At 35.7% G+C, this 15991-nt stretch overlaps 2 protein-coding genes across 2 annotated transcripts; one reads left to right on the forward strand and one right to left on the reverse strand.

Annotated features, from left to right (window-relative positions):
* Positions 1-164: 164 nt before the first annotated feature.
* Positions 165-8697, reverse strand: Alg12 (Alg12 alpha-1,6-mannosyltransferase). Its single transcript, XM_023171869.2, has 8 exons — positions 8464-8697; positions 7492-7624; positions 6631-6804; positions 6419-6572; positions 4461-4605; positions 4112-4338; positions 2435-2680; positions 165-2382 (listed from the first exon to the last, which is right to left on the reverse strand). Exons 1-8 carry the CDS (start codon positions 8587-8589, stop codon positions 222-224), a joined length of 3366 nt encoding a protein of 1121 aa, XP_023027637.2. The 5' UTR covers positions 8590-8697; the 3' UTR covers positions 165-221.
* An 811-nt stretch (positions 8698-9508) lies between these two features.
* LOC111515642 (N-acetylneuraminate lyase) lies at positions 9509-13389 on the forward strand. The gene is made up of 9 exons (XM_023171861.2): positions 9509-9835; positions 9960-10163; positions 10531-10589; positions 10650-10726; positions 10785-10930; positions 11015-11186; positions 11360-11505; positions 12849-13020; positions 13103-13389. Exons 1-9 carry the CDS (start codon positions 9521-9523, stop codon positions 13243-13245), a joined length of 1434 nt encoding a protein of 477 aa, XP_023027629.1. The 5' UTR covers positions 9509-9520; the 3' UTR covers positions 13246-13389.
* The last annotated feature ends 2602 nt before the right edge of the window (positions 13390-15991 follow it).

Consider the following 15991-nt stretch of genomic DNA (forward strand, 5'->3'; position numbering starts at 1 on the left):
ATACCAGGTTGATCTGTTTGACAATCCATGCTGTGAAGATCAATTTTTTTACGAGTTTCAGTTGTTTTATATCATGTTATGTTATGTTTTCTTTTGTTATGTTCTGTAATATACTTGAGTATTTTACATATTTGCACAATACAGGTTAAAACAAATACAGGAAATAATCAAAACACAACATTTATTGAAAAAAAAACTCAACAACCGTACCACATGAAACATCAACCCAACATTTCTTCTTCCGAATCTTCGTCTGTTATTTCTATTGTATCAACAATTTCATCGATAATAGACATTATATTGTCCAACTTCTCGTTAGCCTTCTTGAACCTTTTAACGAACTCAATTTTTTCTTCTTCTAGACTGTTGTCATCAGTTTCTTTCCCGCGAATTTCAGAAGGAATATATTCCGAATAGTCTTCTATTCTATCTGAGACGTCCTCTTGTTCTCCTGTCTCAAAATCTTCGTCACTATTCCCTAAGCTCTCTGTTAGTTCAGATATTTCCTCAGTAATTATAAATTTGAAAGGCTCTTCATAGTGTGTCTTTTCCGGAATCACCTTCCAAGGCTTCTGTGGCACACCATCGAATTTCCTCGTTGGTTCAACAACTTCCAAATTCCTTTGCACCTCTACATGAGCCTCATCCTCAAGAATGTTGGGATCAATAGCATTCGCCAATTCGTTCATAATAGTATCCTGCAGTTTGGACTTGATCAGCTCCTTATTCATTATTTTCGGATTGCTTTCTATGATCTCCATGATCTGTTGCTGGATCTTGAAAATTTCTTCTTCTTCTCGCTTCTTGCGTTCTTCCTCGATGATTTTTCTGATGGTGTCTTTTGCATGACTAACCTCCTTTGGTTTTGTTTGGTTGTTCAATTCATCATTGAATTTCTTTCTCTTGTATCTCTGTATGATTTTTCTGATGTTCTTTTTCACGTGGTATTTATTTTCGGAGCTCTCTGTTTTGTTGATGCCCTTCACTTGAGCATCATCATCTTGTGTTTCAGTGATGATTGTTGATTTCTCTTTAGGTTCCAGAGTTTTTTCGTTTGGTTCTCTGCCCTTTTTGAGTTGTTTGATTTTATCTATTGCTTCTCTTTTCAAAACATCTCTAGCCGCTTTTGGCGGTTCTTTCTTGACGGTTTCTTCTCTAATTGCTTCTGTACTTTTACTCTCTTGATGAACTTTTTTCTCGGCAACGAGCTTTTTGTTTACAATATTTTCAATAATGGATTCAGGTCTTTCATCATTTTCTTTGCTTTGTTCCACACCATGGAGTGGAGATTCAAAGAATTCAGTCTGACCAGAGATTTTTCTAGGGCTTCTATCCATAATTTTCGCTTTTTTCAACTCTGCAACACCAGAATCAATCTCTGCTCCTTGGAGAGTTTCTCTTTTAACAAATTTCTCGCCATCTTCATTCAAAACATTGGGAACATATTTGATTTTTGTCATTTTCGGGGCATCTTTCTTTATAACAGTGTCTTCAGTTTTTTCATCAACGACTGCTGCTGTGTTGATGGTATCTTTTTTCAAATATTTGAATTTTGGCAATTTTTTCAGTAGGTTTTCAGTTTCGTCAGTCTCTTCAGGAATATGCTCATTTTCATCAGTATTTGTTCTCTTTGAGCTCTCCTCTATCTTGAAGTTTTTAACTTTTGGAGCAACTTTCAAAATTTTTCCATTAGATTCATCCTCAACTTCATGGTGAAACTTTTCTTTTACTATTTCGCTTTCAAATGAAAGTGGTTTACTTCTTGGAACTGTTTTGATAATTTTTTTGTCTACAGAGGGTTCCACAGACTTATGAATGAATTTTGCCTCTGTATTCTGGTCACTTGCAGAATCTTCGGGAACAGCTTTGATGGATTTTTCGATATCGACGGAGTCAGACTTTGCTTGTACACCTACTTCCTCATCATCATCTTTCTGTATTCCTCTCTGTTCCTCAAATTCATCCTCTAAAGTTAAATCACTAGTTTGGCCATCTGTAACAAATTCTCCCCTAATTTCTTCTATCTCCTCAGAGCTTTCTTCACTGTAATCAGCGCTCTTCTTCGGTGTTTCTGGTATTCCAACTTGGTCCCCGATTTTCTCCCGTTTGTCTTCCAAACTCTCTTCCTCCAACTGCAAAATCTGCTTGTAATTCGACCGCCTTCTCAGAATGAACAAGACGGGTTTCGTCTTTATTTTGACCGGAGGAATGGTCAAATAGTTGAACGAGATCTGATGGAAAGCTTCAACCGTATCTATGATGTCATGTGTGGAGGAATAGGGTTTAAGGGCATTTGAAAACTTACTCTTCGCCTCAGTGATGAGATGTGTATATCGATACAGTTCATAGTCCCCTGGATGTAGATTCTCTTTCTTGCAGTAACTGAAAAAATTGTGAAAGAGTAATCTGTTTCTCGAGAAAGACAAAAGCTTACGTCCAGTTGCTATTGATCTGTGTAAATCTCGACACTCCAGTCTGGGCGGCAAGATTCGATATGTGGACTCGAACGCCAGTTTCGGCTTTCGCGAGTCGGTGCAGATGGGAAATGGCAGTACCACCAGGATAATTAGTACTAGATATGCTTAGCAAGAACAAGGTGAACATTGCATTGAGAGCGAGATGACCTGCCACGCCTAAAGACAGGAAATGGTATATTGGCGTTTTGTTTCTGTTTTCCCAGCTGAAAAAATATCACTTTTGAAAGTGCTGATGACAATTTGAAAAAGTAAGAATAATAATTTGGTTTAGAATAAGAAATTAGTTTGAACAGAAAGCGCTTAGGGCAGATCAATAAAACAAGGCTTCAAAAGTCCCGGGGCAAAATTTTTTGATCCATTATTTTCGATAGCAAAAAATTGCCGAACGTGCAAAACAATTTCAACTCGTATGCCTCTCACCAACAAACTAAACTTGCTAAACAGCTGAAATCGTGAACATACAAATGGATCTCTACCGATATATAAGGCCGGCTCTCGAGGAAAGCCTAGGGTCGTCCATTTTAATAGACTGGCTCCGCATTCTGGAAATCACGACCAAGTCCACGCCCTCAGACCACCAGAAGATGACATGACGTTCCAGAAGTTCATGTCTTTATACTCGAATGGACAGAAGGTCGTACATGGGGTAACTCAAGAAGAGCCACGAGACCAGCCAGGTTCCAGTTGATTACGCACTAGCTCACTGCGTGGCAGAGGATCTTCAAATGTCCAGAGGTGTCGCTGTGGTGTTCAACAAGAAATTCGGTCAGCTCCAAACATTACGAGAACGGAATCCTGAAGTCGGAGGAGTGCTACAGTTGAAAAATGGTCAGAGAAACATTTTCTACTTGGTGACCAAAAAGCATTCTCGAGACAAACCGTCCTATAAAGATGTCTGGAGGAGTCTTACCGGACTGAGGGACACGACGCTCGACCAGAATCTCGTTGACTTGGCAATCCCTCTGGGCTCGACAGGCTGGATTGGAGAATTGTGAGAAGCATGTTGGAAACGATATTCACATCCAGCGGTATCAAGATTTTGGTGTGCGGTAATCATTTTCCATCTTTGACACACGCCAAGGATGACATTTCGGGGCGAAACGTCTTTAAGGAGGGGGGCAATGTAACGAATCGAAGCCACCCCTGACCCATACGCCAGCCGATTCATCGTATAAATTCATGACTCACCGCGAAAGAATGCAGTCTGAAAGCGCCGGGAAAATTCTAGGCGACTACCGAACGGACTATAGAATTCTACAAATGGACCTCTACCGGTTCTCGTCCAAAGAGGGCAGTTGAATTCAGAAAGTGAATCGAGCAGTTAAACAAGGAATTCAAACAGTGGAAATAAATTAAGCGTTAGTCTCTAAGTGTTGAATATAAATTAGTTTGTGATGGTGAAATATTGTTAGAAATAAATTTGTTTAAAACAGTTAATTCTAAAATTTGTTCAAAGCGAATGTACCAACATGAAAAATTTAAAAAATCGCTAATCGAATGTAGGTTGCCCGCGAAATTATAACACTCACCTTGTTTTTTGAACAGACTTGAAAGAAATTTGCGAAACATTCCATAGTAATAAATTCAAATGCATGCACAATAATGTGTAAAAAGCTACTATTACTCATACTTACATTCGGTGACAAGCAGCAGCTGCAGCACAATTCAGAAATGGATAAACATATATAATGAATCGCAATTCCTTATGTGGTAGGAAGGAATATATAAAAACAAACAACAGAGCAGGAACAGTTAATTTTCGTACCCTTTCATCCAAGTAGAACCCTACAGGCACGAGGAAAAAAGAGGCGGCCATGCCCCTTGGTATAGCCGAATAAAAATACCATAAAAACGGTGAAGTCTATGGAGGAAGTAAAGGAAAATATAGGTTATGTTATCACAATGGTGTTTTGATGATTAAGGTATGTGAAAAAAATTGAGTTTTATTGGTACTAGTCTGCTTCTTTTGAAATAAAAGGATACTCCCCAATTAGAACTCTTGTTGAGCACTGTGTTGTACCATAGTACTTCTCCTTCAGGCCATAGAAGTCGATTCCAAAAAAAGGAATCAATGACGATTGTCAGTAGCAAAAGAACTATTCCGCCGGGAACGGCAACCTCTAACAATCTGAAAAGATACATTGAAATATGTTTTCCATTTGTTCAAAAATTCGAAAAAATGTATGAGGGTGGTTTGAAAAGTTTCCGACCGCAACATAAAGATGGCAGCACTCGAAAATAAAAGATAGTGAATTTCGTTGTTCACCTGTTATAATAATAATAATCTTTATTGGTTTCAAAGACCTAAAAGGCATAAAACAAGTCATAAGAAATTTGAACTTAAAATAGGCTTTACTTTAAAATGCTATAAGAAGCAAAGAGAGTCACTACGAAAATAAGAACTCGTCCATTGTATAATACGAGTTATCCAGTAAGTATGTTTTCAACGTATTTCTGAATCTGAAGTAAGATATCTCCTGATCGATTTTTGTCAATAGGTGGTTGTAAACCCCAATTCCATTGGAAATAGGGCCCTACGGCCAATTTTTTAAAAAGAGGTTTGCATGATTCTATCTGATTTTTATTTAACATTGCACGTATGCATTTTTTTTTGTACTAGGAATAGTTTTTGTACTGAAGCCTATTCAAATCAAAGATAAGTTAGATTCTGTGTATGGGGACTCTGCCCCATCATTTACCACAATGAAATTTTGGGCAGCTGAATTTAAACGTGGCCGTAAGAGCTCGGGACGTCCAAAAATTGCAACAACCGACGAAAACATCATCAAAGTTCAAAAAATGGTGCTAGACGACCGCCGAATTGGAGTAAAAGAGATAGCAGAGGTTATGAACATGTCACAATAACTTGTTTGTGTTTGATCAACATTTAGGCATGAGAAAGCTGTCGGCGCGTTCGGATAAACATTTTCAACATTCTGTTGGCGCAGTTTAGGCGCAATAAATCCGAGTTTTTGCGCCGAGTAACTACTGTAGATGAAACTGGGAGAATTGTGTAGAATTTAAAGGAGACTATGTTGAAAAATAAAAAAAATATGAAAAAATGTTGTGTATCTTTGTTAGGTTGACAACTTTTCAAACCATCCACATATCATCTAGGATACAAAAAGTTGAAGATTGTTAAAGAGAAATTCAGGGTAGCTTCATGCACCAGTGTTAAGACGTAAGTTGTGACAATTATCTTGTTTCCATTGAAAACTAAACTAAATTCAGGTGAGAAGATATCATTTTTAGTAATTCATTATAAGGAACACGACAATAGAGTTACATTGCTCGTCGCAGAGAGGGCGCTACCATTTTTTATGTGAAGAGAGTGTGATACCTCTTTTCATAACTAATTCAATTGTATGTACTTTATTTTTGGAAATCAATCAACTCTTGCTGAGTTACCAGCAGTTTATTTCAATAAATGTTTAAAATGTACACCATTCACTACCTGATAATAATGAAGTTTATTTACATTTCCTATATCGTGTAATGTTTCTGAGGTAGTTTCGTTAGGAACACCTCTTATTCAATTCAGCCCTAGAATACTTCACGAATTCCTCTTCACAAGTTTCTCACGACTCCCTCTACCAATTCAAACGATCAAATGATTGTCATCTGGCCATTTTCGAAGCAACATGTCATAATGGAGAGGTACCTCATCTTATTGTAACATAACATCAGTTGAAAACTCAGTAAAGTTTTCTCAATTATCTAAAACGCTAGACAGGCAGAGGTGATCACTTGGAAGGGCCCACTAGATCACCTGATTTGACGCCTCTAGTGAGGCATCATAAAATTGACTGAGTATTAGTCATATCTTATTACGTGTAAAAGTTGAAAGGAAACTACTCAAAAAGGACTGTTTAAGTCTGCACTATTTAAGTACATTAACCTGAGCTAAAAACCACAAAATTAAGACAAAATTACTAACCTACCGTTTTACTGTTATCCTCTTGTAATATAGGTCGTAGAGCAAAAGTATTCCAAGAAATAAGGCGAGCTCGGCTCTGAAAATTATGATGGCAGCACCGGAAAATAAAATGAAACTTTTAGCATTGTTGTTCATCCAACCATTCAGAGCTAGAAGAACTGGAAAAATATGTGAATGTGAGTAATGACGGTATTCCAGCAAGGGAAACATACAAACCTAAAGGCAGTGCGAAAATATTTGGCAGTGGACGGCTCAAATAAAACATGAAGTGACTTTGAGTCACAGTTATTGCAATAAACCACTGCAACCATCTCGTACCGAACTGTTTCTCTAAGGTTTTACTCAATATGCTGAAACTTGCCACCACACATGTTGCCAATATGGTCCTAACTGAAAAATTCAACTGAATTGATATGAATTCAATAATTATATTCGATTTAAGCGTTGAATCCCATAACTGTATATACATATACAGTGTATACATTACACAGAACAATTATAACCAACATTATTTCTCAATTAAAAAGTGGAAAAGGACAACCAAACGTTGTCAAATATTTTCTGTGATATAACTTCTAAATTCTGATACTGAAAATCTATGGTAAAGTCAAAATAAAAAAGGTAGCACAACTTTCAAAAAAGTATGAGCAATAAAGCCATTAAATAATTTGGAGTAAAGTTGATGACATTTTCCCCCCACGATGACGCCATCTATGAGACATTTTCCCTCCACAATGACGCCATCTATGGGCTCAACAGAAGACTTGATTCTCTAATGAAAAGAAGTTTCCTCTTTACAATGGAAACAAATGCAGATTGTCCATATTGAATTATATACTGTCTCAAGAACTTATTTATATTCTTTCTAATGCAATAATATGTACCTTGCACTGTGGAGATCATATAAAAGAAACTTATGTGAAAAGAAAATCGGTATGATAAATTTTTTATATACTTTTACAGGTGGCTCTTGAATTATAGATTTGGATGTTTTCTTGGTATGTTATATAATATATGTTCTGAAGTGCTAAAGATTCGTAAAATTTGTAACCAGAAAACATACGAGTATATTCTCACCTAAATACTGGGACCAGAATTTGTTGATTTCTAGAAATTGTAAGACTGCAACAACAGGTGATGCTAATAGTGCAATAAAGAGAGGTCCTATAAAAGTTCGAGGCACAACTCCAGGGAATTCATTGTGATCGTACTGGAAATATTAATGAAATATTAATTATAAAACGAAAAGAAATATATATATTACTAAAAAAACAAACCAAATAGAACAAAGAATGAATATATGGAGAATATAAATGACCGTTTAAATTCATATCTTGTAATGAATTTAAAAATAGGAGGTGATCTTATGTTCTAATCAAGTATATTGAAATTTTCAGTTGAGATAGACATGGCTTCACATGGCTGTTCAACATGATCTAGATGCTATAAAATCTCAAGAGCATTTTGAGTAATTATGAAATTGCTTATAGTTGACCTGTTTTTCGCAACAAAACTACACTATTCATGCAAATATATTCTAACAATGTACGAAGTATTAGTTCTTTGGGAGCCCTCCTATAGGACTCCATCCAATTTTAGCAATTATTCCAACTGCTGACTTATGAATAATAAAAACCCTTCGTGTAGAGAATCCCAAACCCCAGTTCAAAATCCCATATCTCAAAAGACAATAAATGGTTTCATAATACACATTCAAAAAGATTTCAACATATTAGTAATCTTAACACATAACAATTTTATGAACTGTGATGGCTGCTAATTTATTTGCTTTACAAGTTATTGCATAAGGCCACCATAAACTTGTGGCATCTGCATCACCGCGCGGACTGACGAATGATTATGAAAATTGTTAATCAAATCATCCACAAAATTTTTGAAAGAAAGGTCCAAGTATAGATCCTTGAAGGACACCTTACTCGGAAATTAATGATTCAGTCAGTCTCCCTAATAATAACTCGTTGGGGTCTATCTAATAATATAAATAATTTATAGAAGGTACTTGAAAGATAAAAGGAAGAAATACCCTACCTGAGTGAGGTTCAGTTTGTGGTACAAAATGTCGTGAATGGCCTGTAAATTGAAACTTTCCTCTACTTTGGTGAAAGGGCAATAGACCAAATGTGCTGTGGCAATAATTAGCATAATCTGCGACATTTTTATCCGGGGTACTACCTTTTTATCTGCATAATTATAAAAATAGTCTCGATTTGAACAAAAATAGAAACCAACTTAACCCTAAAAATTTTAATTTTTTTGAAAGCTGATAGCTGATCCATGTCCTTGACAGATGAGACAGCGGCATCTACCAGGTATGATTGCAACTGCAAATGTTTTTTACAGACCTCAGAGCCACAGTATTCTGTATACAGAAATACTGTGTCAGAGCACTCAGTGGACTATTTTTGTTTTCCGAGGCTAGGAGAAGAAATTTTTTTGGTTGGCCTTTTTTCAACTTATGCCTCTATTTCATGGTCAACTATAATATAATATAAAACTTGAAGCATCCCGGCCTTTACAGCACAAGCTAACCTTAACAAATTTGCGTTACTAACTTTCAAATTGTTAAAATAATTTATTTTCTATCCTGATGAAATATCGCTGAAAATGTTGTGTTCTAGTTGTCGTTCCGGGCGTGATGTGTTGCAATAGTTCCGAAGGCATCAAAAACCTGGCCAATGCACTCGATACTCTGGCCCTGCTCGTTTGATCGAGCGGAAACTGGAATGCAGCATTTCAAAAGACGTAAATTATAAGTAAAAAATGCTTTCAAACGTAAAATTCATGGTTAACAAAAAGCATAAACGGCATGATAATAGCCGATACCAGGATTAATCAGTGGGCCGATATGAATTTTCCACGTTAATGATCGGATATGAAATTGTTCAACATTTTAGGGTATGTTCTGAAAGAAGTGCAACATATACAATATACTATATTGATAGGGCAACATATTCTACAATTATACAAGGTTTTCAAGTTAAAATACATTCTAATCAACGTAGAAACTGGATACATAGTTGAAAAATTGATCCTCAACAAAAATAAGAAGAAGAAAACGAATGAGGTTATGACAATATTTTGACAGATGACATACAAGCCAAAGGCCTTTGAGCATATAAACAAAATGGAAAACGATAAAAATGCTAATAAATCCAATAATATAGAAATCATAGAGATAAATTTAGTAGAATCTAATGAAAACAAGGAAGATTCTGCAGTACCAAAAACAGCAAAGGATTTGTTTTCGGATTTTAAAGCTTCTGATGAATCTGATTTTGAACCAAATGAGAATGAAGCAACAGATTCGGATTCAGATGAGCCCCTGTCGAAAAGGATGAAAACAAAAAAGAAAGCAGAGTTGAAAAAAAAGATCAAAGAAGAGGATCCCCTTAAAAAAAAGGTCCGTTATGTTAATTTACTTTTCAGAGTCCCCTAAAAATCAAATCTTATAAGGTGTATCTAGGGAGTGTTTAGAATTGACTATTACCTTCTTTGTCATTCCTTCTAAAAAGCATTTTTTGTAGAAAAGTTATACCCAAAAATATAAGAAGGAATGGGAGAGCATACCTACAGTTAAACCTTGGATATCGGAGAGTATACATGGGCCTCACTATTTTTACTGCAGATTCTGCAAAAAGGACTACAAATGTGGTAAAACGGAGATATTCAAACATATGAGTGCCATGAAACATAAAAAGCATCTGAGTAGTACCAACCAATCAGTACAGGTTAGTTCAAAATCCAACACTCAAATTTATTGGACTCTTAAAAATCCCAAAGTTATACATGTGTGTGTGTCTATATTCATATATATATATGTGCTGTACATTTAATTTGATGTGTTAGTTTTCGAATAACTCATTTGGCACTATTTTAAATTGTATTCCTGCTATAAACACTCTAGTTTTTTTAGGAATAATAAAGGTCATTATTATTATTATTAAATCTCATATATTTACATCGATATATGTCTACATTCACACATATATTAAGGTTATGTTAGTTTTAAGGTAATACAGTATTTGTATATTTCTTTTTCCTCATGGTTATTACCCATACACTTGAATAAATAAATCAATAAATATTTTGTTTCAGAATAAATTCATGTTCAGAGGCTTATTATGTCCCACTATTACGCCGTTCGTTAAAAGCAGGTGAGAGTAATTCTTTAGAAATAAGACAGCGTGTACATTGATTTTTGTTCCATATTATAGAGGGAAAGAAGTCAATTTTAAATTAATTGGACCATATGCAAAGTTCTTGAAAGCCTGTGGTGTGAAGGGAATATTATGTAAGTTGTTTTTTTTTGTTGTATTGACTCAAGTGAATAAGTTTTATTTTCTTTTAAGTGAACGATGTAGCTGGTGAAGGTATGTCTTTGACTACTGACGAGAGGAAACAACTCTTGGAGTATTGGTACGATATTTGCAAAGAAAAAAACCAGTTTCTCATGGTTCAAGTTGGTGGAGCACCATTGAAGTGTGTCATTGATATGGTAAGAAGGTATTTTTGATTGAGTGCATCGGCATTTATAGCAACTTATAGTCGAATCGGTTCTTGCAAAAGTTAATTTTTTCAGGCAATGCATGCAGAAAAACTCAAAGTAGGGGCCATTGTTCTCATGCCGGATCTGTACCATCGGCCAAAAAATCATTTGGATCTTATCCGATATATAAAAATTATATCAGATTATACACATAAAATTCCAATACTTTATCACCATTATCCGAAGTACACGCAATTATATAACAGTGAGTATCATTTTTTATCCGGACATCTTGTACAGAATTTGCCCTCTCCAAATGTAAAAGTTATTGTTAAATTTGTGTTTTCTTCTGTTTGCTTTCACTTAATTTCCTATTCATAATATGCTCTTTTGTATAATTATGAGTTTATTTTCAATTGTTGATTGCTTTCGTTTCAGTTGATATGACTGCGTTTCTGTTGGACATAACAGGAGAAATAGAATCATTTGTAGGTGTGATATATAGTACAAACGATCTACAGGACGGTTTAACTGCCCTTACCCTAAATCCTGAGAAGTATGTCGTCTTCATGGGAACTGATGAGGTATTTTCAAGTTTTCTATTCAAGATATTCAAAATAGTATAATGATATTTTGTTCATACAGTTTTTTCCAAAGACATTGAACATCTACCAGGCTTTTACTATGAGCCTTCAATTTTTTGTTATCTTTAAGATATTTGGGAAGTATCGCAATAATTTCAATATTGTATTACATTTTGATTGTTATGTCTCATTGTAATTAGCAGCACTTTGGTTCAGTTTGAATTCGTACAGAAAAATTGGCCCACAATCGCTTAACGATATATAGTATAGGGTGTTTTTTTATACAGGTACAGAACTTCGAAATGGAATAAGACAAATATTAATTTTTAAATTGATATGACAGAACACATTCTGGCTGTCTCTGAAGACAGCCTACATTGTGTTTTATGAAAGAGAAGATACTGGCTGATCAAGATCTTCAGGTGATGTGGTACTGCAGGTTTTTCAGGGTTTTTCTGCAGCTGAAAAAGCAAATGCGCCACTGGAATCAGTGGAGTCGCCCGGAGTGCCAATTAATTTTTGTTGATGTTTCATAATTAAATGATTATTATTACATTCTTTTTTAACCCTGCGTCCGACATGTGGACTTCTGTAGACACGTGGGGTATGTGAGACCCCAATATGATTTTTTTGTTAAAATTAACATTTTTTTGAATTCCAACATTGTTGGTATGAGAATTCTATACTCTAATATCTCTTTTTGTAATGAAATAATTTTCGATTTACCAAAACGAGCAAAAAATCGTTATATTCTTTATCAAAACAATGGGTTCTTTTAGTGGAAAAATACAGATTTACTCGAAGAAGTATTTTTCACATAAAACGACTAAATAGATGAATCAAATTGCTGGTTCAAACAGATAATAAAACATCATAAAATAGAAATTAAAAAAATATTATCGAAAATCATAAAAAAAAGTAACAGGTTATCAATATTTGTCATTTCTACGCAAAATTTGCAGTTCATTTCTGCACAAAAAATCCCCTTTTTCAAATTATATCCACTAAATTTAGGGGGAAACCCCCCAAGTTGGCATCACTGCACTTGACAGCTGACAAAATGGCCTGAAGTTAAGAAAGTGTTGCCAACTTTAAGTTCTGTATCTCTATAAAAAACTTTACTAAGCTGAAGAGGCAAAAAATTTAACAGCTTAATATTTTTTTGTAGAAAAACAACAAACGCCATGTTGAATATAGTTTGTGAACTGTACTATTTCAATGCCTTTCAAGTTGACCATCGGTTACAAAACACTTGAGTCAAAAATAATCATTACTGTTCAGTTATCAAAATATTGAAGATCTGTGTCAAGACCTAAAACCGTTGCATATTGATCATTTTTCAGGTAATGTTGGGTGCTGTAGCTAGTGGGTTCACCTGCATAATGGGAAACAGTATTAACATTCTACCGAAATTGGCGGAATCAATATGTCAGTGCATCAAAGATGGAGAAATTAAGAGTGCCCAAGCGTCTCAGAATCTGTTGAAAAAAGCTGTTGACAATATATATTGCAATGGTAAGATTTCCGCTAACGCCTACTCATCATAATTAACATCTATGTCTACAATTAATGGTTATGGTTGTGTTTTCTCTTTCAGGTGACATGGTTGCTACTTTGAAGGCGGCTATCAGTATCATGACCAACTTACCGGTAGAAACTGTGAGGGAACCTCTTCAGACCTTGTGGGATGGAACCATAACGAAAATGAGAAATAAGTTGCATGAAATCGGTATAATATAAGCTTTTTTCAGTGTGGATAGTATCGCCATCTAATTTATCGAGTATTAGTGTAATGTGCAGAAGATTTTTATACTTTTAACTTTAGGATGTAATGAGATGTCTGCAAAATTTTGTAAATAAATTAAATATACAAATTTGATCCTTTGTATGAGGTTTAATATCATAACTGGAAACTAGACACCCTGATGAAGTATTACCCACATTTCTGAACATGAGAACTAATTTGGAATTTGTTTCGGGTTGACAATGACGGGCTCTACAACGAGAAAAGCTCCTAAATATAGGATAAACCTGCCGCTCTATATTGCATATGAAATGTAAGTATTTTAAAGTAAAATAGGTATGTACATTAAAGTGAAGTGACGGTAAAAAACTGTTTACGATAAGCAAAAAGTTACGACTCCATTTATTGGGAGAATATTTGTGTTACGAAGTGCCGGGATCCATGTCTGGTTGAGCTTTCTCTCCTACGGTTGAAATTAGTTTTATGTTTAAGGGTCTATAACAGCCATACTCAACCGCATGCAGCCCGTCGGGCCTTTGTGGTTGGCCCACCTGGAGTTGTAACGTTTTTTGAATTTCGCGCCCATCAGATTCATAGAGCAAAAGATTTATTTTAAAGTCAAATGTCAAAATGGAAAGTCCGACTACAGCTTTCTTGGAAAATATCTATAGAGGAATTGACGAAGGAAAGTTTGTGGCCGCACTCTTCTTCGATTTATCAAAGGCTTTTGATTGTATAAACTTCAAAATACTTAGTGCAATTGGAATTCGAGGTAAATTTCTATCTTGGATTATGTCTTACATGAAATTTCGAAAGATGTACGTAGAATGGGATAATGTAAACGCAAATACTTATTACTTGGAAGTTGGAGTACCATAAGGCCCAGTCTTGGGACCATTAATGTTTTTACTATACATAAATGATTTACCACAACATATCGGCACTGCTTCGATAGTTCTTTTTGCCGATGATACTTTTTCCGCAGAAGCCGACAGTCCTTTGGAACTTCAAGAAAAATTGAATGTAATAAGTAAACATTTCTCAAAGTGGTGGTCAATTAAAAAAAAACAGTATTGGTAGTTTTCTCCAAGAAAATCTGTGGAACATCCCATACACGTTATTACAAATAACACGAATATATACCCTTCACAATCCACAAAGTTTTTAGGAGTTCACATCGACCACTCATTGAACTGGCAATTTCAAGTCGACTACGTGAGTAAAAGACTTAATAGCAGTTTCTATGCCTTAATGCAGTTAAAAAAAATACAGAGTGAAGAACAACTGGTTAGATGTTCACTATGCTCTTGTGAATTCTGTTCTATCTTATAATGTGGTCTGGTGTATTAACAGGGTCTTTGTTGCTCAGAAACGAATAATTCGTATGCTTCACAATCTACGTCATATTGATTCATGTAGACCTGTTTTCAAGCAAAGGAAGATATTAACGATACCTTCTCTCTATATTTATAACTGTCTGCTCTTTGTGAAAAAACGCGAACTCTAATTAGAAACTAACTCCCAATGTCGTAATTACGCAACAAGGAACGGGAATTTAATCAAACTACAACAACATCGTACAAAATTATAAGGAAAAGACGCCATCTCTAGCAGGTTCCAAATTGTTCAATTAACTACCTTCCAGACTAAAAAGTGTAGCATCAATTTTAGTATTTGAATGGAGAATCAGAGAATATCTCGTAGACGATTGTTTTTACAATAATATCATGTCCGGCATTGCCTATTTCAACTATTATGTACATGTATAAACACTTTTGATTGTTTATTTTAAACAACCACTCTCATGTGTTGAATTTATGCATTTTGTAACACTGTTGTACTAATGTTTATACACATTTCATGTTTTTCACCATTGACGACGCCTATATCATTGTGAAGTGATCATTTTAGGGAATAAAGATATTGTATTGTGCAGTTACTGTCCGCGCATCATGACTATTAGCCCCATATCATGGAGGTGTTTCCTTAGTTGACGTACGGGCGTGTTGGTCACATTGCCAATAGTCCTCTCGTTAGGATGATTATGGCGACCGTAAAATTGGCAAAGCACGCGGTACGTTGCCCGAACAAAACACCCACCCACAAACAGTGCGTGGGATGACGGAATAACTGGGCGTCAACTCTCATGCGATTTTTGATGGTTTAAAACGTATTGTAAAGGTTAAGACGCTCGAAAAGTGGGTGTCCCACTATTTGAACTATCGACAGAAGTTGTCACGTTTCGGGATCTGTTCTTCTTTGCTTTTGTGCAACCAAAACAATCCTTTTTTGGATCGGATCGTCACGTCTGATGAAAAGTGTATCATCTACGACTACAGGGGACGATCTGGACAGTGTTTGGACATCGATGAGACACCCAGACAGCAGCAGCCGGCACTGGTCAACAGAAAAGGCCCTGATCCACGACAGCACCCGTCCACACTTTTCACAAATCACCGTCCGAAAATTAAACGAATTGAGCGCCTGCCTCACCCACCACACTTTCCAGACCCCTCGCCAACTGACTTTTTAAGCACTTCGATAACTTTCTCACCGGTAAAACCTTCGCCAATCAGGAGCAGGCAAAAACAGCCTTCATCGACTTCATTGAATCCCGAGCAGATACTTTTATGCTGACGGAATTAATCGACTTGTGTTACGTTGGCAAAAGTGTACTGCCGATTAGTTCGATTGAATTGAATAAGTTCTCACTGGAATAATACACAGTTTAAAGTAATTTCA

Source organism: Leptinotarsa decemlineata, unplaced genomic scaffold (genome assembly GCF_025532065.1).
Source record: "Leptinotarsa decemlineata unplaced genomic scaffold, Ldec_3_MD MMD2_tig00001719_RagTag_RagTag, whole genome shotgun sequence".
NCBI classification, from domain to species: domain Eukaryota; kingdom Metazoa; phylum Arthropoda; class Insecta; order Coleoptera; family Chrysomelidae; genus Leptinotarsa; species Leptinotarsa decemlineata.